This window comes from Musca autumnalis, unplaced genomic scaffold, assembly GCF_047663935.1.
Source record: "Musca autumnalis isolate F117 unplaced genomic scaffold, ASM4766393v1 scaffold_1, whole genome shotgun sequence".
Lineage (NCBI taxonomy): Eukaryota > Metazoa > Arthropoda > Insecta > Diptera > Muscidae > Musca > Musca autumnalis.
The window spans coordinates 121,071,958-121,097,650 of NW_027411644.1; the positions used below are offsets into that span (position 1 = coordinate 121,071,958).

The 25,693-nt window shown below is 33.1% G+C and overlaps 3 protein-coding genes across 3 annotated transcripts; 2 read left to right on the plus strand and 1 right to left on the minus strand.

Moving 5' to 3' along the window:
• Nucleotides 1–3,693: 3,693 nt before the first annotated feature.
• Nucleotides 3,694–6,910, minus strand: LOC141406247 (interleukin enhancer-binding factor 2 homolog). The gene is made up of 3 exons (XM_073991476.1): nt 6,487–6,910; nt 6,294–6,422; nt 3,694–4,659 (listed from the first exon to the last, which is right to left on the minus strand). Exons 1-3 carry the CDS (start codon nt 6,643–6,645, stop codon nt 3,766–3,768), a joined length of 1,182 nt encoding a protein of 393 aa, XP_073847577.1. The 5' UTR covers nt 6,646–6,910; the 3' UTR covers nt 3,694–3,765.
• Nucleotides 6,911–18,608: 11,698 nt separating this feature from the next.
• Nucleotides 18,609–23,423, plus strand: NANS (N-acetylneuraminic acid synthase). The gene is made up of 3 exons (XM_073991489.1): nt 18,609–18,882; nt 19,821–20,036; nt 20,100–23,423. Exons 1-3 carry the CDS (start codon nt 18,754–18,756, stop codon nt 20,898–20,900), a joined length of 1,146 nt encoding a protein of 381 aa, XP_073847590.1. The 5' UTR covers nt 18,609–18,753; the 3' UTR covers nt 20,901–23,423.
• On the plus strand, nt 21,473–24,263 carry Scgbeta (sarcoglycan beta). Its single transcript, XM_073991497.1, has one exon. It carries the CDS (start codon nt 22,213–22,215, stop codon nt 23,248–23,250), a length of 1,038 nt encoding a protein of 345 aa, XP_073847598.1. The 5' UTR covers nt 21,473–22,212; the 3' UTR covers nt 23,251–24,263.
• Nucleotides 24,264–25,693: the final 1,430 nt, after the last annotated feature.

Here is a 25,693-nt window from a genome sequence, read left to right on the forward strand (position 1 = left end):
CAGCGATCATATCTCAGCTAATTTTTGTCCGATAGACTAGAAATTTTTTGAAACATATCCTATTCTACGGTGCCACCGTAGTGCAATGGTATGCACACCCGCCTTGCACGCAGAAGGTCGTGGGTGGTTTCGATTCGCCGGCCAAATGTTTGATGTTGCCAAACATTTCAACGGTGGCAAAATACCCCTCAGTAATGTTGGCGACATTTCCTGAGTATTTCAGTCATGTAAAACTACTCTATAAAGCGGTGTCGTAAGACACGCCGTTCGGACTCGGCGATAAACAGTAGGTCCCATATCATTGAGCTAATATGAATCGGGGTTCACACATTGATATGAGAGAAGTGTCCCTTGTCCCGTCTGGGATGTTTGTGGAACAATTATTATTATCCTATTGGAGAAGAACAACAAAAATAATTTTGTTACGAAGGTATTTGACACTTCATATTCAAACAGCTGTAGTGGGATTCTCTGACGCAAAATTATGAATGAAAAGTACCTATAAATATGTATTGGTAGTAACCACAGTCTATAGTAGTAACTAGCAACAACTTTATTTTGGTATTTTGCTTTTCAAAATAGTCAGGCTAAGGCCATGTTTATATTATAGCCTTTTGCAGGGTTAACCTTCTTTATGAGGATTTATTTGAAATATAAGCAATGGAATTGACATTTGAAACCCAGTGGGTTTGTTAAATCTGGTTATATATAAACGTACTATTAGTCCAAAAGTCGTTGTTTTAATATTTCCCAAATAAAAAACTCCAACCCTCCTTTATTTTGGTCGCTAAAATACCGACATATTGTGTTAATTGCCTAAATTGTAATAAGCATTTTATTTTTACCGACTTTTGTCGGTAACCAAAAAATACGCTAGAGAATCCCACTACTGGTGTGACAGCACTATCTATTCAATATGCCATTATTCTACGTGTACTTTAAAATGATACAATGAACAAGTAAAAAAGTGTCAGTCGGCTTTGCCGACAGATATATACACGCAGCCAATGTGAAGCGAAACTTTTACCTCCGGACAGATCGAATGTATTTATGGTCTCTTCAGAATTGTGTGGCCCTTTTTGGACATTTGAATTTGCCGCCAACAATGTGGAATAGCAATTAACTGCACTAAGACACAAATGTTGAACTTTTGTAGGGCACGTACCCTTAGGGACGACCGATATGGGCCATTTTATAAGTTAAACTAAATTTTAATAAAATATTAGGAGATCCAAAGTATGGTGGCCTAGGGCTGTTTTCCCAAGAAATATGGACTTGCCCCTGAAAAAACTTTTACTGTCGTAATGGAGGTAGCGAATGCAAATCGCTTCAACAAAAATCAAAGTGATTCGAGAGCAGTGAACTTATCCGAAATTTTGTGTGAGAAATACCAGAAGGAGTAGACAAATATAATCCATATTCGATATATTAGGATGTGCAAAGTATGGATTACATCGGTCACTCCCTTCAAGATTTATCGTGCGCAAATTTTTCCGAACATTTTTGATGTTTTGTGGGGGAGGTACCTGAAGGAGTGGACCGATATAGCCCATCTTCGAATTTAAACTATGTTTTGATAAAATATTACGAAGGCCAAATTTTGGACCGAATCGACAGATCCGTTCGAAAGTTAACTTGCGCTCCAACCACTACACAAGGTGTCATAGGGGCTTTTTGCACCTTTCCGGCCATTTTCTCAGGGAATGTGAACTTGCCCCTGATGAAACTTGTACCGCCGTATTGGGGGAAGTGAATACAAGTTGTTGCAACAAAAATCAAAGCGATTCGAGAGCAGGTCCTAAACTGAACTTATCCGAAATTTTGTGTGGGAGGTACCCGAAGGAGTGGGCCGATTGAGTCCATATTGGAACCTCATCTAAGTCTGGTAGAAATTTCACGATGTGCAAAGTATGGACCAAATCGGTTACTCCCTTCAAGAGTTATCGTGCCCATAAATTTTCCGAACATTTTGGAACTTTTGTGGGGGAGGTACCGGAAGGAGTGGACCGATATAGCTCATCTTCGAACTTAAACTAAGTTTGGACAAAATATTACGAAATCCAAAATTTGAACCGAATCGGTTCATCCGTTCGAGAGTTATCGTGCGCACCAGCCAGCCAGACAGACGGACGGACATTGCTAAATCGACTCCAAATTGTCTGAAACACATTTCGTCCAAACATACTTGGGGTCTAAAACCATTATTTCGATGAGGCACATTTTGCCCGTATGAAAGTGTATATACCCTTTCTAGCCTAAAGGCTGAGGGTATAAAAATAGATTTGTTTAAATTTGACTATAACCCAAGTGGTTATAACGCCTTAGTGCATAACTTTACTCAACCGTTTGTTGTGTTTTCAACTTTTTTGAACCTTTTGGTATTAACACCCAACAGTGTAATAATAATGTGGAATTAATATTCATACATCGCAGCCAAGTTCTAAAATTGGTCTAACAAGAGACGTAAACAGTTGTTATATACAGATCGCACATCTCGTTGGTCATCGTATAATAACGTGTAATTTAAGATCATATGCCAAGAACCCCGGTATGAGCATTTACATAAAAAAGTAAGAAGTTCTTAGAAAATAACCAATGTTCACAAATGCTCTGTTCCAGAACTAAAAAGTTTTTTTTTTAACATTTTTTACCACCTTTGCGTTCCCCAACACAATTTTTATATGAAATTCGTTTACCATTTTTACGACTTGTGTAAGGCTGACTTCATAAATGAAGTTTATACATTGCAGACATTGACAAAATCGTAAAAGACGAATCAAATATGATTGCCAACACTGACGTTGTCAAAAAAGTGACATGTCATTTTGCTGCATTTATGAACGCACACATTGCTTTACTATGTTTACTTATTGTAACATTCGGTTTTAACGATGAATGAAATATTTGGGTTATTATTGAATAGCACTTTCGAATTGAGTGCCAATAATCTTGATTCAAATCGTACATTTATAAACAATTATGTTTACGAAACACTTTATTTATTCGTCTATGCTAAGTAGAATTGTTGGGTCAATTTGCTTAATTTTCCCCATTATCTGTTCCCAAAGTGTATTCCTTTTTTATTCTTTCTCATGTCTCAAACGAACTTCCAACATTAACTTTCTTCTTTCGTGACTCCGTCTTTTATCACTAGATTATATATAAAAATCACATATAAAAATTTTAACAATTTTTGAAAATAAATGTATTATATTAAATAATTGCCACAAATCCGCCATTTTTGTTTCTTATGTATTTTTCTTGTTTTCTTCGCAAATATCAGTTCGCATAACAGTACTAAAGCAATGTCAATTATTGTGCAGTCCAAGTGGTAAAACTGCACAAATTTGTCAATTACAGCGCAATGTGACGTGTCGCGGGACATTTATGAAGTCGCGACGATGTCAATAAAAAGATATGCAGCATTTATGAAGTCGCGACAATGTCGATGTGATGCGTCAAATCACACTGCATTTATGAAATCAGCCTAACTTTTACCAGTTAATAAAGTACGGGAAAGCCAAAAGAATTACGAAATGTATAGCCGTATTTACATCTAACAGATTCTATAAAACAGGCCTCATTTAAGATGGTCATTCCATAGAATATCTGCAAAATAAGTGACATATTTTTTTCCCATATACTTGTTTTAGGTGCAAGTGCAAAGTTTATAATTGAAAAACAAATAATAAATAATATGAAGATGCATATTTTTATTTCTTCTAACGCTATGTTTATGAGATATTACTACAATCTAGTGACTCTTCATTGATCGGCAGAGTCTTCATCCATAACATTATCGTTCTCAACTGTTTCCATATCTTCGTCTCCATCGCCATCCTTTTTATCGGCTGGTTTTTCGTAGACACGTTCTAATGGAGAGACGACAACTCCATTCCACACAGACATTTCCTTGACTATATTCGAGTTGCCCTCAATACCCAATATTTGTTTATATCCACCATGGGCCAAAACACGTAGAAGAGTTTGAGCAGTCATACAACAAGAATCTTGTTCTTCTAAGGTCATGGCAGTATGGACACGATTGTGGCCAGGTTCGCAGGGGTCAGTGATACCGGCGGAACCGGGTAGGAAAAGACCGGCCGATAATAATTGAAAAACTCGTCTAAACGCCAAGTTAATAGGCAAAGCTTGCCTGGATGGATTGTTCATGATAGTTAGATGAGCCATTAAATCCAACATCCATGGAGACAACGGGGAGAATGCTTCGAAACGTTTTGTAAGGTCCTTTAATATGCGAATTAGCACCTTTATTGAAGAATGGTGGGCGTTTTCTTCAAACCAACGTGTATGCCTTATTGCCGCAAGATGTCCGTGCATTACCTTAGCATCTGGGAACATATTTGCCTCATTTTTTCTTATGTTTGGTGGAATTGTTGTTATTAATATACGGACTTTAGCCTGCGAATTGTATATATCAAATCCGCGATCATGATGAGTGGTAACAATTTTATCCGCTTTAGTTAATACTTCAGTTTTCATCGAATTCTTGAGATCATTCTCAACCTTTTTAGCAAGTTCCTCACAGGCTTCTTTAGTAGGTATAGATTTCATAATAACTACTATGTCTGCAACATTATTGCCTGTCAACATTGTCCCCTTCTTAAATGAACCAACTTGGCGTACTTCTTCAAGTTGCTGCAACATTAAAAGAAAAAAGATATGTAATTTATTATTCACAAAAGTATACATCGGTATTCTGTGCAAATACATAAGTGCTTAGGATCAAAAATAATGAGTATAACCCCATTAATGTGCAGATTTTTACATATTTGCATAAATTGAACATATTGCTCATTTACTCAAAGAGTGACACATCTCAAAAAGGCATTTTCGAGAAAAATGCGTTTTAAGTTGCCGATTGAAATTCGACTTCCTTTGCTTAATAATAGGTACTTCAAATGATACATTTTGTATATATATATAAAAGGTGACAACTCATATGTAAAAAAATATATCGTGGAAGTACCTACAAGCTATAACTCGTTGAGTTTTAGAGATATCAACATGAACATTTGACAGAAGATAAAGTAGAAGTCGTAGAAAAAATAGAAAATGCATCCTTGGATTTATGCCAATTTTTGAGTAAATATGGAATATGTAAATTTAACTTGCATATGTAAATACTTTTTTGAATATGTAAAAATTATTTGTTCATATGCAAAACAAATGCATTAGAGCTATTAAAAATGCGCTGAATTATATACACTGCCGCTCACTTGAATAGAACCCCCCTGCAAAAATTTTTTCAACCTCTATTTTTTCCGAATTATACAAGATATGAAGTTTTTAAGTTTTATTATATTTTGCTTCATGTGTTTGGAGTAAACTTAGTAATTCATTTGCATTCAAATCCAATTTGTATAAGAATTATGCAAGGAAAACAAAGTCAAAAATTGAAGTTAAAAATGTGGCTCATTTGAATAGAACCCCCCTTAAAAACTTGGGAATACAGAAAGATTGTATTAGAATATCGATGCATATTCACTCTATATTCAACACGAAGTACTTTCATTAATATTCAGTAAAAGTATATCTTTCCTGATTAAGGATACACCCGTATATCTGGCTTTGGCAAGGATTCTTTAAATACTCAGGTGTAATGCCTAACGAAGCTTGCTTTTTTCTTTCAACAAGTTTATTTTTGGAAGCGTGCTGTCTTCTTTACTCGCATATTTTACACATAAGTCATTCCCATACAGTTTAGAGAATATTTACCACTGTATGTTATGAAGGCCCCTTCAGGATATCCGCATTTATTTTAAAAATTGAAGTTTTGATGACTCGAAGTGTACAAAAGTTTATAAAATCGTGATGAAATTTCCACTCGGGATATCTGAAAATGCTTCTCACTACTGGAATTGCCTGTTTTATAACTCCTTTGTAAATTGTTGTGCGTATTTAGGGTGAAAGAAATTGACGTCCAAGTGGTAAAGGAAAGGAGTTCCAATTTTTTTTTTAAATTATAGGTCTTTCCTAAGTAGATTTAAGATTTCTCCTATGGACAGGAGGCAATTTAGGGCACGAAAACATTTTTTTTAATTTAAATTTTTTTCTTACTTTAACAAGGGAATTTTTGGAACTTAAGAGGCCCATATCTCGGGAAGTGTGGATTTCGCCCCGGAAAAGTTTATATATTTGTGATCAGGACAAAATCTACCTGTGGTAATTTTTCCAGATTTTTCCGCCAGGTGGGAGAGTATTCTATTTATGCCGCAAACTGTATACGAGGGTTGTTTCTGCTAAAAATAACAAAAAAAAAATTAACTTACACATTTATCAAAATCTCCCGGTGCCACGATCAAGTTATCCAATACAGCCTGAACTTTAGAAACCAAATTACCTACCGCAGTTTGTTCGGCAGGTGTTGGACTAAGATCCTGATTCCTTTTCAACAAAGCCTATGAAAAAACATCCAAAAATATTATTTTCGTTTTCAATGGTGTACACATAAAAAGTACTTACTGCGGTAAGTGGCGCATCGTCAATCGCCGTCGACACTTTAGGAAAAACAACTTCAGCTAGTGTTAAATCGAAGGGATGTCTTGGTACAAATGTTTTCTTAAATGGAGGTCGTATTGGACCACGCATTGGACGGCCACCACGAATGCCACCTCGCACCATTGTTTTCTTCTTTAATTTATTAATTTTTAGACTTTTTCCAAAATTCAGACGATGTCTAAAAACTCGCAAAAACTATGAAAATTTGGACTGACAACTAAAATGGGGTTGCAAACACAGTGATGATTCTGGGAGCACGCTATACAACATCAAAAATAAAAACGCTCCGTTTCAACTAATAGGCAGTGATGCCAAATTTGCCGATTTATCGGCATCTTGACGATTTGACGATTGTTACCCCTAAAATGCCAATTTTTTTATTGTTCCAGAACTAAAAAGTTTTTACAATTTTTACTACTTTTACACATTTTGCGTTCCCGTACACAAAATTTATATGAAAATCGTTTACGACTTTTACAACTTTTACGACTTTTACCACTTTATAAAGTACGGGAACAGGCCAAAATCTGACAGCTATACCTAATAAGGGGTAGTTTACACTAAATGTAAATGTCATATGACATGAAATTTTCCATCGTTATATATTCGCTAATATTTTCAATATTCTAGATTTTCCTTACGCCATTTACTCTGTGGGCCCACACCAGCAAAAATGTAAAAAACTACGTCTCCACATTGCCTCCGTGGGTAGATATGGATTTTTTTTTCGTGTCATATGACATTGATAGATAGTGTAAACTACCTCTAAATTACGTCGCGACGTACAAAAATTATTCACCTATCTATATATAAATCTATACAACTACACATAAATCTATCACCTTATTATAGTACGTTTCATGGTATAAGTAAAGAGGTAGATTTAAATGAAAAAATCTATAGAACCCTTGTTTTTCTTCAATTCTTAAAACTTCAAAATAAAAGCAACAAGTGGGTTTGTTTACAATGTATTTTTTGAGCATTTTATAAAAAACGTGAAAAATGAATGAAGAGTTAAGTTTTCTCCACATAATCGAGTTGTGAATATGATAAACTGATTGTTTCAATGCAAATCTTACCAATTTCTTCCATACAAATGGTCTAAAAACAATTTTAAAAATCATTGAATTCGATTGTTTTTAAAATTGTTTGGCATATTATTCAAACACCACACACACATACACAGTTTGTTTATTTTGTTTTGAAGTTTTAGGCATACTCGAATGAAAAAAAATTAAATTGACATAAAGCTTTGGCTAACCTTTCTTATTAAACCATGGTACGTTTATATAATCGAATTTAATACAGCCCAGCAAAAATTTTGCATCCGTGGATGCAGTTTAATCAGTACAAGTGTACAGAACAATTGCCGTTGGAGTACATCTTTTCCTATGAATTCACTTATGAATTTTACAAGAGAGCGCGCAGCTAGGAAGCACTCCCTTTTGCTTCCACAGCACACAGCTAGGATGCATTCAATTTTCGATCCAAATCACGGCTTAAGATGCAGTGCTTTGGATTGAATTTATATTCATTCTTCGGATTGCATGTTTAATCAGTGTAAAGATGCAATAAAAATGCAAGCCATTGCAAAATATCCCAAAATAAATAAAAGGCATTTATTATTTGTGTAAAACAAGAAAACAAAGAACTTTATTATATTTATTATATAAACACAAATTTATTATATAAACACAAATTTAAAAAAAAAAAGTTTCCATTAAATTCAATCACATTTGAGCTTACTTCCTCCGTTCTCAATTTAATCCAAGCGCATTTGATTTTGCCAAAAAAGGTTTTTTATGCTGCCTTCCCATCACTACTTCAGCTTTCGACATGGACTCCAACACCGCTCCATTAAAAATGTCTGTCTCGTGAATTACCGCAAATATGTTCGCAACTTAAGTTTTTATTTCTTTATTTTATAACAAATTCTCCGAAATGTATACACTCTTGTTTGTCTTTTGAAGAAATGTGTAGGGATCAACCATTTCGATCTCGAAAACGACTGGACGGATCATCACACATCTATTGGCTTATTATGTACCTAATAACCTAGACTTTAGACGACGGAATTTAAAAATATTAATTTTTACAAAAGAGTGGACTGACAAAAAAAATCTTTCAAAATTTAAAAAAATAGCTTCGTTAAAGAAAGTATTTTTATGTACTTAATAAAATAATATACTTAATTGTTCCACAAACATCCCAGAAGCGGCAAGCGAGTGTTGGGGTGGTGTTGTACTCAATAAGCCCAGGCATAAATACGCACATATGCCCAAAGCGTTTTTCTCCACATAAATGGAACGTATGTATTTTATGAATACTACCGATTACAAGATTCAATAAAAATGCAAGCCATTGCAAAATATACTAGAATAAATAAAATGAATTCATTATTTTTTGTAAAACAATAATAATAAGAACTAATAATAATTGGGCTACAAACATCCCAGGTGGGACAAGGGAGACTTCTCTCATATCAATGAGTGCTCCCCGATTCATATTAGCTCATTGATATGGGACATACTGTTTATCGCCGAGTCCGAAACGGCGTGTCTTAAGACACCACATGTAGAGAAGTTTTACATGGCTGAAATACTCAGAAAATGTCACCTGCATTAATGAGGGGTATTTTGCAACCGTTGAAAATTTGATGTCGCCTGGCCGGGAAATCCATCTCACGACCTTCAGCGTGCAAGGCGTGTGTGCATACCATTGCATCACGGTGGTACCCAATGAACGCAAACAAACAAAACGATTCCCGTACCAATCACACAAAGTCATAAACTTTTCAGTTTCTTGGAATCGTTTCGCTCTCAAAACAAAACAAAAACACAAACTTTTCAATGCAAAAATACGAAAACCGTACGGTTACTGAAATGTACTTCAGCTATGCTTTGCCGAGTTGTTTCATTCACCACCGAAACAAAAAGAATTTTTGGCAAACATTTGCGAAATGATCAATGCCACACTCAGACACATCAACATTCTGAACATACTACGGTTGATGTGATTGATGTTTTCAACCACCAAACGAATCAATCATTCATTGAATCGTCCATGTGTTTTGAACTTTTTCGTTTTCTATCTGTTGTTGTGGAATTAAGAACTTTTCCCTATTGTTTTTTTCGCACTCACGAATGTAAACAAAACGAAACATAACAGCGAGTTCGCTCAACGTGGGTTATGTTTCGTTTTGTAGTGTTCCTATAGAAAATACGAAACGAAACCATTGGAAATGTTTCATAAAGTATTTTTACGTACTCTGGCGGTACGCTAAAAAACCATCATGAAGACTGCTAACGAGATATATATAGCAGTCTTTTTGATGATTTTTAAGTAATGGCCGAATCATGGACGCTATGAACTTTATGTCATATATTTGTATACTGGACTGATGACGTAGTTACTGCTTAAATTGCTATAAATACGCAATTTTTACAAAGTCGGCTGTATGTCATCCATATTTTTATATAAATTTTCACCATAGTTACTGCAAAAACTGTTTGTATCGAGCATACAGCTCTCCTTGATATATACGTGTCGAAAAACCACAAAATAAATATTTGTTTGTATCCGAGAATAACAAAACTCTTAAAAAACGATTTTGAGCGATATCTCAAAACAAGATCTTATGAAAAAACCAAGACCGGATTCGAAAATAACTCGCCGATTTGAGTTAGAAACACAAAAAAAAAATCGGATGAAACAAAAGTTGTGTTTTCCAGTATGATTAATTGACAATAAAGCAAAGCAAAAACGAAAAATGCGCTCGCATATAAAACAAAATTAAAAACCACGTTAGAACAAACCAGGTAAAGGACGTACTACAACAAATAGAACTCAAGAACAACCACATAGGAATTTGTTTTTGTTTGTAACGTTAGTGTCAAATAAAAATGTAAACAAAATAAGGATTTGATTGAATATTTTGGAAAACATAAATGAAAACTCGTTAGATTTTCAATTTGAATGTTTCCATATCATTCCACTAAATGCATAATTCCTCGCAGAAAGTATAATTCTTGCAAATATGTTTCAGGTCGCTGGAAATTCATTGAAAAAGGAGAAGCAGTTTCAATCTCTTGTTTTTGAAATCAAAAAACACATGTTTATTAGGGTTTTATTTTTTCAAACTTATCAAAATACCACACCATATTAACAAATGCTGTACCGCCTCTATAAGCGGTGTTTTAGTGTGCGGCACGTCGTTCGGACTTGGAGGAGGTTACATGTCATTTGTATGAAGAAGTCTTTATGGGAAATAGTTTTTTTTTTCTGAAGAATATATTTTTTCTTAAAAAAATATATATCTCTAATATACATCGAACATAGAAATAAATATATAAAATGTCGTATGGAATTTGACACTAACATTACAACCCAGTTCAGTCAGATGAGAATTGCTGTTACCTTTTCTTGTTCTATTAAACGGTGATATAAATGAAGAAAATTGAAATGTTATGTTTCTTTTAGAAATTGTTACCAGTAGTGCGATTCTCTAACACATTTTATGAGTTGCCGACAAAAATCGGTAATATTATACCCTAGACAGACGGCAACGTTAATTTGCAAAATTATGAATGAAAAGTTTAAATAAAAGTTGATAACACTGCTGCTATCATATGTGCATGGTAGAATAAAGTAAAGGTAGGCCACAGCTAACAGCTGATTACAATTTTTTCTTTTTATGGCCTAATCTGTCAAAAGCAGGGTTGACATTTTGTACTATTTTTGACATTATGCAATTATAAAGGTAGATGCATCGCTGAATTGTTCCAACAAAAAACTTCTGCTGTAATACTATATCTTAAAATTGAAAACAACGACAAAAAATGTGTATTCGCGTGGCAAAATAAACTTGTTGATTTTTTTTTTAGCAAAATTTACGAATGAACGATTTATCAAATATTGATATTAATTAAAGTTTGTTCCAAAAGTACGGGAATGTAAAAATTGCAATTTTTGTAAAAATTCTGCTGACATTTATCTGCAAATCGGATACCAGCAATCACGATGTCGGATTAGCCAAACTTGTCAAGTAGAAAATAAGTGAATGACATTTTTTCACTGTCATAAGTTTGGGAAGAACTTTTGCTATTTTTGGAACACTTTTCCAACAAGAATATTCTGGAGCCTAGCAAAAGAAATGTTTTTACACTATATGGCACTTTTAACATATAAAAAGTGAAGCTTTAAAGCTGAAAACAGATACAACGTTTGATTAAAGTTTTGCGTTGGGCGTCGAGAAAAAACAACAACAACAGGGCGACGACGACACCAAAGTCCAGCGTTTATCTGTTTGTCGGCATATATTTCAAATGAATTTGAATTTTTCGGCATCATGCCCAACAGTGTAAAAACGACCAAAACGACACAAAACTTTACCCAAACGTTGTATGTGTTTCCAGCTTAAGTTCCATATGTTTTTGTAATACGTGAAAGCTATTCAGGTATATCTACCATTATTATTATACCATGCCATTTGACGTTTTAAGCCATGGCTGCAGGCCTACCTGGCCTGGCCTACCTCTACTTTATTGTACCATGATATGTGCGTGTTTCAAGAGAAGTGCGAGTTTAGCACGGGAAAGCATTTCTAGCACAAAACCGGAAAAAATTGTGCAAGTCGTACTATTTTGCAAGTTCTGCAACACAACTTTATCAATCAAAATTTCTAATTATGATGCTTCAACGATATTTTATTTATTTTATTATGACATATGTTAATATTCACAATTTTACGATTATTTTCGAAATAAAGCAGTAAATTTGTATATTGTCGTATATTTTTAACGACAAATTAAGGGCCTGTTTATGTATGTCGATAAGAAAATGAATGCGTAAGAAAAACTACCAAATTTGAGTGTGTTTTTCAAATTTGATTTTTTGTTGTGAAGCAAAAGCAAAGGAAATATCTTTCAAAAACTAAAGTTTGGGTGTGTTTCATGCGCACACATTTTCGTTTCGAAATACATAAACTGGGGGTAAATTTGCAAAAACTTTTTTTGAAAATTCATGTTCAATCAGCTGCACATATGCATATACCTTGATTATTGGATATGTTTGAAATCAACTAAAAATAAGTGTAGACAACGGGGTGTATTTCAGGATTTCGTGACATCCAGTGGATTTCGGAGCATAAATATTGTTACGAATGTAACTGATAGGTTTAAGTTAGTTAGTTTAATTTCCGTTAATTTAAAAATTTGAATTGTAACGTAATGTTTTTATTACGCAGTTACTTTATTTAAGCAACAACAACTACCATGTAGAACTCTCTTCATTATTCTAGATGTTACTTTACCTTTCATTAATGTGCTTTTATTTTGTTTTGCCATAGTCATGTAATTATTGTTTAGTTTGTCACTTCTTTTCTTTGTGTTTATTTGTGTTGTAATTACGTCATTGATCATCCCCCATGTATGTGAGTCTGGTTGTTCGCTTAGTGCGAATGTGCGTCTGTGTGTTCGTTGTACATATTCGAGGAGTTGCCAGACATTTTCTAGAGGACTCTCGAACAGGGAGACTTTGGGATATAAATACAGGGGAACTGGCAATGACGAGTGAGTTGTGTTTTAAGCGTTGAACTGAACAGATCGGTTAAATAAGAGCTGCGTGCTAACTAGAGACTTGCTGTGTGCTTTGTAATTAAAGTCGGTTCTGAATAAGTGCAATAAAGTAAATAAAGCATTGTAGAAACGTAATCTAAAACGAACCCTGTTTTATTTGTTACAAATCGTATCGGGGAATAAAACAACGTCTACACGGAGATTAGTTAAATCTAATTCCGTAACAATATAAACCAGCTATAAGATTAGCTATTTGTAGCAATATCCATCCAAAATTTGCCATTACTGTTAATTTCTTGAACAATATTGCTTAGTTGTGTAGAAAATTTACTATATCATCAATATCAATTCAATTTGTAAAAAATCCAACGTTTAATTTACTAAATGTTATGTTTTTGAGCATCAGAGGCTTCCGCAAGGATATTCAGGTACAAAAAAAGTCATTCTTCGCATACTTCAAAAAAAAAAATGTAGTACATTAATGCCCGTAATTTCTACACGAAGTTATCTATGAGTTCATAGTAATCCCCTGTGTAAGCAAAATTTCATAATTTCATTCATAGGTACGTTACCGGTTCGAAAACGCCCGTGCTACTTACACCAAAGATTTTGCCTGGTTGATCGTTGCCAATGTGTTAAAAATTGTAAAACACTTATATGTGGCAATGTTTTTACGAAATCATGAATGAAAATCACCAATGTTACCACATGTTTTCAAAATTTACATGTCTCGGTAAATGACACGTAGAAATTACCAAACGCGTAGGTAAAGATAACTAATAGGTAGCTACCTACCCGGTTACCTAGGGCTAGAAATTACGGGCATAAGGAGTTCGAATATGAATTTTGCCTCGACTGTAAACGTCATCTACCCTTAAATGATGGAACTAGTTAAAATATTTTTTGTTTCATGTAATTATTCTTAAATATTCTCTATCCAACATGGCACAATTTCCCAGGTAGTGGAATCGTACAATTTTGAATATAAGTCTGTCTGGTTACTTTCCCAGCAAGAACTTTCTCAGAGAGCAAGGGGTTTTATTCTCTTTTGCTAGAAAATTGTAAAAAGTAAACAGACACCTTCCGCGCAAAAACCAGAAAGCAATCAGCTGCTTGCAATTTGTCCGAAAATAAAGGAAGCAAATACGTTGTATTTTATTAAAAATAAAAAGAAAATGAAACAAAAAGTATTTTTCCACTTTACAAATTTGTTCTCCATAAAAAAAAAAACAATTGGACTATGTTATTTCCACAATAAAATTGTTTTTATTTTTCACAAACATAAATCAACGAAAAACTAAAAACAGATTGTTTTCAGGAAGAAGAAGAATTACTAGTGTTTGCTAGAAGAAATTTGTCCAGCAAGAATTTGCAAACTCTCAGTGAAAGAACTGTCAAAATGTTCTTTATGTTGTTAGGGAAATTACAGCAAAAATATTTTTTTTTATAAAGGGATTTGACTTTTTATATTCGAACAGCTGGTGTGATACCACTACCTGTGTAATTGTGCCATGCTATGCTACGTTTATATTTACGAAATCCACTCGATTTCAGCTGTCAAATTCATTGCTTAAACGTCAAATGAAATCCAATTGGTTTCAGATGAGTTTTCATTTGACGTATACGCAAAGGAACTGACAGTTGAAATCGAGTGGATTTATTAAAAGGTAACAAAGCACTATCCATTAAATTAATGCACTTGTTTCTGCAATATCTGCTATAAATAACGATGTTATTCATTTTTAAAGGTTGTTCGACTGTGAGTTTTGATTACTGTATGTGTGTTTTTTCGAAAAATATGACAAAATATTTTAAACATATTAAAACTCAATCGGAATGAACATTTTTATTACAACATTTATTGACCTACCTCCAGATTATTGTATCATGGAGCTCAATTCTCTTTGTCCATATTTACATTAGGCAATTTTCCTTGCGGCAATTGTCAGTTTGATGGAGAGAGAGGTGATGCATATGGTAACCTTTGCCTCTCAGCACCCTCTCTCACCGACAAACTGAAAAATTCCAAATGTCCCGGTCCACACAACAGTAATTTCATTGAAAAAACTTCATGAAATTATGCGTTTCTAGATCGAGTTCCATTGTAGAGCTAAATCATAAAATTATTGTAGGGAATTCGACCTAAGAACGCCTAATTTCATGAAACTTTTTAATGAAATTTACTCTAGTGTGGACCTAGACAATGTAAATATGGACTTTCTATGAAAATGTGAAATGAAACAAATTATAAAGGAAATAAATGTCAAATGAAAAAATTATAAAGGAAAATATTTTTCATAGAACAAGTATCCAGCCCCTTATCGTAATACCCCGTTTGCACTTTCCCGGACTTAATAAAACCACTTCAAATGTAAATTTCATAGCGCAACTGTCAAATAAATCCTCATAAAGAAGGTTAACCCGACAGAAAGCTCTTATACAAACACCGTTTAAGGTACTGTTTGGTTTTGAACATTGGTTGCACATGGGCAACGCTGCTGAAATTACGACTTGTGCTTGGTTTACATTTACGAAATCCACTCGATTTCAACTGTCAAATCCATAGGTTAAACGTCAAATGAAATGCAGATGAGATTTCATTCTGGCACATTTCGCACATTTTACAGCAACTGTTCATCATTAATTGAGTAGCAATTTAACTCCTATACTCTCTGTAAAGCGATCCACCGAGATTAGATTCAATTAGTTTCAATTAATAAACTGTTTTAGTGTTTGAATGACTATTAAACAAGTGACGCATACAAATTGACGATGGTCGGCTTACAGCTTGGTCAGTCTCTACTTCATCGGGATGGTCAGAAAGTTTATTTTATAGCTGAAATTGGACAAAATCACCAGGGTAATTTGGATGTTGCAAAACGAATGATCCAGGAAGCATGGGTAATTTTTGTATTTTATACTGTAAAAAACAGTTAAATTGAAATATAAATTAATTAAAAAGGGGCTTATAAAATTCAATTACATTCGAAATAAAAACAATTTTTTAAAACTTTCACTTGTACTAATTTTGAAAATTTATAACACTTATTAGAACAATATTAGCAATTTGACCGTTATATAAAATGTGAAAGCTTATCTAAATATGTATGTACCTAGAAGAACTTCTGTACATATAATAAATTGTAAAACTTATGCTCAATTTTACATTCGAAATGCAATAATAATTGTCGTACATACATATATTGCGGTCACACGATTATTTAATTGTAAAAGTGCTGAACAGTCGTTTTTATAATTAAATGCAATAAAAGATACATACTCGTATATCGCTATAAACAAACAAAAAATGAGCTTTAAGTATTGGTACGAGTAAGATCATATAAATGAAAAATGCTTCTGTCTAGTATAATTTCGGCTAGGCAGGGTTTCCTTTAGATTTGTATTTATCAATGGATTTTTAATATCGTTACCATAAATGCCCGAATTCGTATCTCCAAAAATGTCAAAATTAGTTTTTTGATTGAATCTAATACACAAGACTAAAATACATACTCTTGCAAAATTTCAGGCATATACGTTAAATACTAACGATCCTATTCAAGAAAAGGCATTTTGGAAAATGGGATAACATTGCAGATTTTGTTGTAATGACGGATCCCAAAACCAAGCGTTTCCGCGGTTTTGGTTTCATTACTTACTCCCTTTCGTATATGATTGATAATATACCATATACTCGCCTTCATAAGATTAATAATCCATAAAACAGGTTTTCGTTTTATATCGTCATCTACCCTTAAATGATGGAACTAGTTAAAATATTTTTTGTTTCATGTAATTATTCTTAAATATTCTCTATCCAACATGGCACAATTTCCCAGGTAGTGGAATCGTACAATTTTGAATATAAGTCTGTCTGGTTACTTTCCCAGCAAGAACTTTCTCAGAGAGCAAGGGGTTTTATTCTCTTTTGCTAGAAAATTGTAAAAAGTAAACAGACACCTTCCGCGCAAAAACCAGCAAGCAATCAGCTGCTTGCAATTTGTCCGAAAATAAAGGAAGCAAATACGTTGTATTTTATTAAAAATAAAAAGAAAATGAAACAAAAAGTATTTTTCCACTTTACAAATTTGTTCTCCATAAAAAAAAAAAAAACAATTGGACTATGTTATTTCCACAATAAAATTGTTTTTATTTTTCACAAACATAAATCAACGAAAAACTAAAAACAGATTGTTTTCAGGAAGAAGAAGAATTACTAGTGTTTGCTAGAAGAAATTTGTCCAGCAAGAATTTGCAAACTCTCAGTGAAAGAACTGTCAAAATGTTCTTTATGTTGTTAGGGAAATTACAGCAAAAATATTTTTTTTTTATAAAGGGATTTGACTTTTTATATTCGAACAGCTGGTGTGATACCACTACCTGTGTAATTGTGCCATGCTATGCTACGTTTATATTTACGAAATCCACTCGATTTCAGCTGTCAAATTCATTGCTTAAACGTCAAATGAAATCCAATTGGTTTCAGATGAGTTTTCATTTGACGTATACGCAAAGGAGCTGACAGTTGAAATCGAGTGGATTTATTAAAAGGTAACAAAGCACTATCCATTAAATTAATGCACTTGTTTCTGCAATATCTGCTATAAATAACGATGTTATTCATTTTTAAAGGTTGTTCGACTGTGAGTTTTGATTACTGTATGTGTGTTTTTTCGAAAAATATGACAAAATATTTTAAACATATTAAAACTCAATCGGAATGAACATTTTTATTACAACATTTATTGACCTACCTCCAGATTATTGTATCATGGAGCTCAATTCTCTTTGTCCATATTTACATTAGGCAATTTTCCTTGCGGCAATTGTCAGTTTGATGGAGAGAGAGGTGATGCATATGGTAACCTTTGCCTCTCAGCACCCTCTCTCACCGACAAACTGAAAAATTCCAAATGTCCCGGTCCACACAACAGTAATTTCATTGAAAAAACTTCATGAAATTATGCGTTTCTAGATCGAGTTCCATTGTAGAGCTAAATCATAAAATTATTGTAGGGAATTCGACCTAAGAACGCCTAATTTCATGAAACTTTTTAATGAAATTTACTCTAGTGTGGACCTAGACAATGTAAATATGGACTTTCTATGAAAATGTGAAATGAAACAAATTATAAAGGAAATAAATGTCAAATGAAAAAATTATAAAGGAAAATATTTTTCATAGAACAAGTATCCAGCCCCTTATCGTAATACCCCGTTTGCACTTTCCCGGACTTAATAAAACCACTTCAAATGTAAATTTCATAGCGCAACTGTCAAATAAATCCTCATAAAGAAGGTTAACCCGACAGAAAGCTCTTATACAAACACCGTTTAAGGTACTGTTTGGTTTTGAACATTGGTTGCACATGCGCAACGCTGCTGAAATTACGACTTGTGCTTGGTTTACATTTACGAAATCCACTCGATTTCAACTGTCAAATCCATAGGTTAAACGTCAAATGAAATGCAGATGAGATTTCATTCTGGCACATTTCGCACATTTTACAGCAACTGTTCATCATTAATTGAGTAGCAATTTAACTCCTATACTCTCTGTAAAGCGATCCACCGAGATTAGATTCAATTAGTTTCAATTAATAAACTGTTTTAGTGTTTGAATGACTATTAAACAAGTGACGCATACAAATTGACGATGGTCGGCTTACAGCTTGGTCAGTCTCTACTTCATCGGGATGGTCAGAAAGTTTATTTTATAGCTGAAATTGGACAAAATCACCAGGGTAATTTGGATGTTGCAAAACGAATGATCCAGGAAGCATGGGTAATTTTTGTATTTTATACTGTAAAAAACAGTTAAATTGAAATATAAATTAATTAAAAAGGGGCTTATAAAATTCAATTACATTCGAAATAAAAACAATTTTTTAAAACTTTCACTTGTACTAATTTTGAAAATTTATAACACTTATTAGAACAATATTAGCAATTTGACCGTTATATAAAATGTGAAAGCTTATCTAAATATGTATGTACCTAGAAGAACTTCTGTACATATAATAAATTGTAAAACTTATGCTCAATTTTACATTCGAAATGCAATAATAATTGTCGTACATACATATATTGCGGTCACACGATTATTTAATTGTAAAAGTGCTGAACAGTCGTTTTTATAATTAAATGCAATAAAAGATACATACTCGTATATCGCTATAAACAAACAAAAAATGAGCTTTAAGTATTGGTACGAGTAAGATCATATAAATGAAAAATGCTTCTGTCTAGTATAATTTCGGCTAGGCAGGGTTTCCTTTAGATTTGTATTTATCAATGGATTTTTAATATCGTTACCATAAATGCCCGAATTCGTATCTCCAAAAATGTCAAAATTAGTTTTTTGATTGAATCTAATACACAAGACTAAAATACATACTCTTGCAAAATTTCAGGCATATACGTTAAATACTAACGATCCTATTCAAGAAAAGGCATTTTGGAAAATGGGATAACATTGCAGATTTTGTTGTAATGACGGATCCCAAAACCAAGCGTTTCCGCGGTTTTGGTTTCATTACTTACTCCCTTTCGTATATGATTGATAATATACCATATACTCGCCTTCATAAGATTAATAATCCATAAAACAGGTTTTCGTTTTATATCGTTTTTTGCTTCTCCTGTAAAATTATTATTTTATTAGTTACGACTTTTGGCATTTATGGTGACGATATTCTCTTTGTACATACATTTTCTTACCAGAAAGCTGGATGTGATTGTGTAAAATTTCAAAAGTCATGTCTAAATGAGAAGTTTACAAAATCTGCACTTCAACGAAAATATGATGGTGCTAACTCTTGGGGCAAAACCTATGGAGAACACAAAGCTTATTTGGAGTTCTCTATACACCAATATAGAGAACTTCAACAATTTTCTCAAACACTTGGAATCGAATTCACGGCTTCAGCAATGGACGAGGTGAGAAATTGTTTAGGCATAAGTAAATATACATATGAATATATTAACTTCATTTAATTACAGGTTTCTCTAAGTGAGGTCGATTCATTAGATGTACCCTTCATCAAAATTGGTTCAGGAGATGCCAACAACTTTCCACTTTTGGAAAAAGCTGCTACTTTGAAAACTTCACTTGTTATCTCAATCGGTATGCAAACATTAAATACCGTTGAACGAATAGTTCACATTATGGAAAAAGCTAAAAAGACAAACTTTGCTCTGATGCACTGTGTCTCATCATACCCAACAGAACCTCAAAATTGTGAATTGCTCAGAATAAGGTGGTTAAAAGAGAAGTATCCAAATTTGGTTATCGGCTATTCGGGTCACGAAATAGGTATAGAAATATCAAAAGCGGCAGTTCTGTTGGGAGCAAGAATCATAGAAAGACATTTTACATTGGATAAAAATCAGAAGGGTTCCGACCACAAATGTTCATTAGAACCGTGGGAGATGAAAAATCTTATTTCTGCAATAAGAGACATGCATCCCATCATGGACTCCACCATATGTCTAAAAATATCAGACATAATTTCCTTACTGCATGAATCTCCCGATGTCAAAAATGCATTAAAATCTTGTGCAAATGAGAAAACAATAATGCCTTGTGAAATTAATTGTCGCAATAAACTGGGAAAATCGTTAGTAGCAGTCAAAAATTTAAATATTGGTCATATAATTAGTTCTCCTGATTTATGTGTCAAAGTAAGTGAACCAAATGGTATCTCTGCTGAATATATAGAAGATGTTATTGGATTACAGCTGTCAGAAAATGTAATCGTTGATGATCCATTACTGTGGCATTGTATTAATAAAAGTCAGTAATTAAAATTTATAATGAATTAAATTTTTGATAACAAAAAGAAATATCATATTTTTGGCTCAATTTGTATTACAAGCCACTTGGAATAGTTAAACATTTGTTAATATGTTTAAATAAATTTAAAGAAAGAAATCTATGTTTATCATTATGTATATGCATTAGGGTTATAACTTTTTTGCAATTCTTGCAAATATCAAAAATACCACCGCATAGCCGTGTAGAGCATGAAAAACTTGAAAAACTACTATGAAATACGGTGTCATTTTTTCTCTATCTCTGAAAAAGTTTCCGCACCAAATGCATTGAAGTTCATTAATGCATTATTAAATTTTATTTGTTACAATGAAATATACCATTTTCGTAATAACTTATTAATAGTTTTAATCTAATTTAAAATCAATATCAAACCATTCTGGACCAATTTGTTATAAAATCGCGATATTTCAGAGCATTTAATGCACCTTTGACAATATTGCAATTTTTTGTTTTTCTCTATAAACTCGCGAATTTTATGTTTATATTTATTGTACCTATCGGACAAGAGTATATGTGGTAATTTGCAACGACTGCATTTAATGAGTTTGTCTGTGAGAATCACATTTGTTTTCTATAAATATATATTCAAACAATGCAAATTTTAATTTTTAAATAGAAAAAAAATATCAAAAGGCCTTTAGTAATCGCAGTCGGTGCGGAAACTTTTTTCATGGAATCGACTTAATTTTTTTGGTTATAACCCTAATATGCATATGTACACAATAATATAAAAATGTAACGATTTTCTTATGGTAACAATAATTATAATAATTATATTATATACAATATAATTTTTGATATTGTAAGCATCAGTAGTGCGATTCTCTAACTTATAATTTTGGTAAGTTAGCGACGAATAAAAAGTAGTCGTAAAGTTCTACCGATCTACTTTTATTTGAACTTTTCATTCATAATTTTGCGGTTTAATTTTAACGATTTTTGTCTGTAACTCAAAAAATGAGTTAGAGAATCGGACTACAGGAATCATTGTTTAAAAATAAATTATTCATAAATTTATAAAATTGTTCCTAAATGCGTAGTTACACAGGTATGTATTACAAACTACGATCTGCGCATGATTCTGACCTCATGAATATACACAAATTTATAATAAAAATATGTATGTATGTATTAATGTACACGGCATGTGTTATCCAAATTTACGAGAACTAAGAAATAGCATTTGTATTACGTTATAAAATTCAATATATTACTAAAAAATCGACGAAAAACTTAATAAATTAATCCAAAAGGACTGTAACTTAAGGAGAGTGTAAAATGAAAGCTTACGAAAATACATTTATTCGTGGCCCATCACCTTCATATTCAGATGAAGTGAACTCGGAGCATTGCACTTTACCAATAGCATCTTTCCCCATGGAGACAGAACAAGTTAAACGTGAAAGGGCAATTTCAACAAAAACAAATAATTATTGTGATGATAGGCAATATAATGTTGGAGACAGAACTGCTAAACCAGTGACACAGGGACGGAATACATTTGCCTTCTGGACCATTGTTGTTATATTGCTGGTGTTGACTATTGGCAATTTACTTTTAACACTGTCTATTATTGGCGTTCTACATTTGGGAAAAGGCATATATGGCATGGAACTTATACCGGAAGAAGATGTTGTAAAATTTTATGGTGAAACAGATTTAGATCGGGTATTCTCTAAGAATATTGGACAATTCGAAGGATTTTTGGATGACCCAGTGACTATTGAAGGCGATAATGCTCCTGTATACGTGCGTATGCATCATCGAAATAGTCATAGTTCTAATCGTTTGACTATTGAAAAGTCTGGAGTACAGTTTCGTGGAATAAACACGTTTGAAATGAAAGATCCAATGAATGGGGAAATAATTTTTACTACCCACAGACCACATTACTCAATCCCCAACGGAGCCAATGTTTTAATATCCAAGGTTAATAGTGCAAGTCGCATCGTCAGTCCAGTAGATAAACATTTGATAGTATCTTCTCTGGATAGTCGATTATCCATTCGTGGCTCGGAGGGTATCCATGCAGATGCGTCTGACTTTTATATGAAAGCTGAACAAAACATATTATTAAATTCAACGCAAGGTGCTACATATTTGGAGGGAGGCTCAGCCGGAATATATCTCGATATGAATCAAATTCCAATCGTAAATACTGAAATGGGATTGAGAGCAGGCAGTGTGCAGTACAAAATATGCGTATGCATGCCTCAGGGTATAGTGTTCCGCATAGAAATACCCCAGGATCATAATGGTTCAAAAATTTCATGTATTCATTTTAGTTCAAAGCATGATCCATGTAATCACAATTAAAAATAATTTGTTTATACTTTTAAATTTATAAGATGCAGACATAAATACATATATCAAATACATGGTGCATACATATGTAATCAATTCTAATATTGGCGAACTACTACATCCGAAAATTAAATACATACACTTTCAAAGAAGATAAAATACGAATAAAATAGTTGAACACAAAACGAGCGTTTAATATTTTCTATTGCTTACTATTTACCCAGCAAACCAAGGGGTCGATTATAGTCAGCAATTATCGTTGAGTGGCGTTGTCAGTTGCCAAAGTTACTTTATGTATGGCAACTTTCAACTGAAGTCGCGAATCTGAGTTGACGAAACGGCTATTTTCAGCAAGCACATATTTTCAGTTGCAGTGAACATTTTCGAAGAAATAAGAAGTAAAATAGAAAGGAAAATAAACATTTTCTTAACTATTTTTTAATCTTTGCGTCATTAATTACCCAGCAAAATTAAATGGAAGTAATTCCATGTGAAATCATGATTTCAGTGGTTCTTTTGCATGAGTGCGAAAGTAGTCGTGAAAGATCCGATCTTTTTCATCGAATTTTCATGAGTGCAATTGAAGTCGTGAAAGATACTATCTTTTTCATCGAATTTTCATGAGTAAAACTGAAGTGATGAAAGATCCGATCTTTGTCAAAAGACTGTCATGAGTTTAAATAAATTGATAAGTACCCGCACAATAAATTATCAAATACTCATGTACCCGAATAATTGTGTACTTGCGGAAGTAATTGTTAAAATGAAAATAAAAGTCAGATGAAAGTGATCGATAGTGGCAAAATTTTTCAACTAAACCGAACTCAAACGAGAACAGAACATCAAATGAGGTGATAAAAAAGAAAAACAACAAATAAATGTAAAAATTTTAAAATTTGTTTAAGTTTTTGCTAATATAATAACGAAAAATTTCTTGTCATTGTTTCTTTTTTAAGTCAACTCCCTGATGATGATCATAGGATATGATCGAAATATCAGAACAATAAAAATCAAATAAAAAACAATTCTTTGTTTTTATTTTCATCTGATCTCGAGCCAAAAAAATTCTTATGAAATTAATTAAAAAGTCCAAAGGTCAACAATAATTATTACAATAATAGCAAAAAATAGTAGATTCTTGCAGTACTGGAACAGACCGTATGAGTACAACATTCACAGGTAGCAATTTTGACATCTCATACGACATTCATAGATAGTGTAAACACCCCTTTACAGCGAAGATGTCAATTCCAATGGATTCGACTTGTTGCTCAAATTTCTTCTAATAGATATCATGTCCTGAACATTTTCTTCACCATCAGAAAATAATTCCACTGAACTTATTGTTTCAAAATAGATTTTTTTTGCGAATTGTGCCTTTTGGATTAATATAGTTTACAAGTTTAAAAAAACACTAATCGATAACACGTTTATCGACAACCCAGTTGGGTTCACATCAATAATACAACATTTCATACAACAACATGGAAGTGATTCTATGTGAAATCATGATTTCACTGGTTCTTTTGCAAGAGTGCGAAAGGAGTCGTGAAAGATCCGATCTTTTTCATCGAATTTTCATGAGTGCAATTGAAGTCGTGAAAACTCCTATCTTTTTCATCGAATTTTCATGAGTGCAATTGAAGTCGTGAAAGATCCGATCTTTTTCATCGAATTTTCATGAGTGAAATTGAAGTGGTGAAAGATCCGATCTTTGTCATAATATTGTCATGAGTTTAAATAAATTGATAAGTACCCGCACAATAAATTATCAAATACTCATGTACCCGAATAATAGGGTACTTGCAGAAGTAATTCTTAAAATGAAAATAAAAGTCAAATGAAAGTGATCGATACTGGCAAAATTTATATACTTTAATTAAAAATACAATGTAAATTGATATAAAACAAAAGAAAAATATATTTTGTGTTCGGTAACCTGTTTCGTTTTGTGGATATTAAAAAGAAGTATGAAAAAGACCCGGTCTATAAACCACGAGCCCCACCAGCCGACCAAAACCGATATAGTAAAACATATCGAGCTGCAATTATTGGGTTGGCTGGGCCATGTCAACAGGATGGATAAAGATGCCACCGGTATATTAATACGAGTCATTTGACGTTACGCCACCCGAGGGAAGAACAAAACTCCAATGGAAAGATCAAGTTCAATATGATATCACAAAACATGGCATCCAAAGTTAGAGAAGCAAAGTAGAAGATCGGTAAAATAAGTATAAAAGAGACCATAACATGGTAACTATTACAGGATAAGTTTTTCTTTTGAAATAACATAACGGAATTCAAATTTTATGCTGTGTTCCAGAACCTGAAAGAAGCTACTACTTTTTACTACGATAACATTTTTTCCTTTATGTTATCGGAAAAAATAGTAAAAATTAGTAGATTCTTGCAGTACTGGAACAGACCATATACTAGATTTCCCAAATGATGA

What these genes read in the sequence shown, in the direction of transcription:
- LOC141406247 (XM_073991476.1), bottom strand. Translation starts at nt 6,645, where the DNA reads ATGGTGCGAGGTGGCATTCGTGGTGGCCGTCCAATGCGTGGTCCAATA. An exon ending in ACGATGCGCCACTTACCGCA is followed by an intron (nt 6,423 to 6,486) that starts GTAAGTACTTTT and finishes GTTTTTTCATAG; the next exon opens with GCTTTGTTGAAAAGGAATCA. An exon ending in CGGGAGATTTTGATAAATGT is followed by an intron (nt 4,660 to 6,293) that starts GTAAGTTAATTT and finishes TTAATGTTGCAG; the next exon opens with CAACTTGAAGAAGTACGCCA.
- NANS (XM_073991489.1), top strand. Translation starts at nt 18,754, where the DNA reads ATGGTCGGCTTACAGCTTGGTCAGTCTCTACTTCATCGGGATGGTCAG. An exon ending in GAATGATCCAGGAAGCATGG is followed by an intron (nt 18,883 to 19,820) that starts GTAATTTTTGTA and finishes TTTTCTTACCAG; the next exon opens with AAAGCTGGATGTGATTGTGT. An exon ending in CGGCTTCAGCAATGGACGAG is followed by an intron (nt 20,037 to 20,099) that starts GTGAGAAATTGT and finishes ATTTAATTACAG; the next exon opens with GTTTCTCTAAGTGAGGTCGA.
- Scgbeta (XM_073991497.1), top strand. Translation starts at nt 22,213, where the DNA reads ATGAAAGCTTACGAAAATACATTTATTCGTGGCCCATCACCTTCATAT.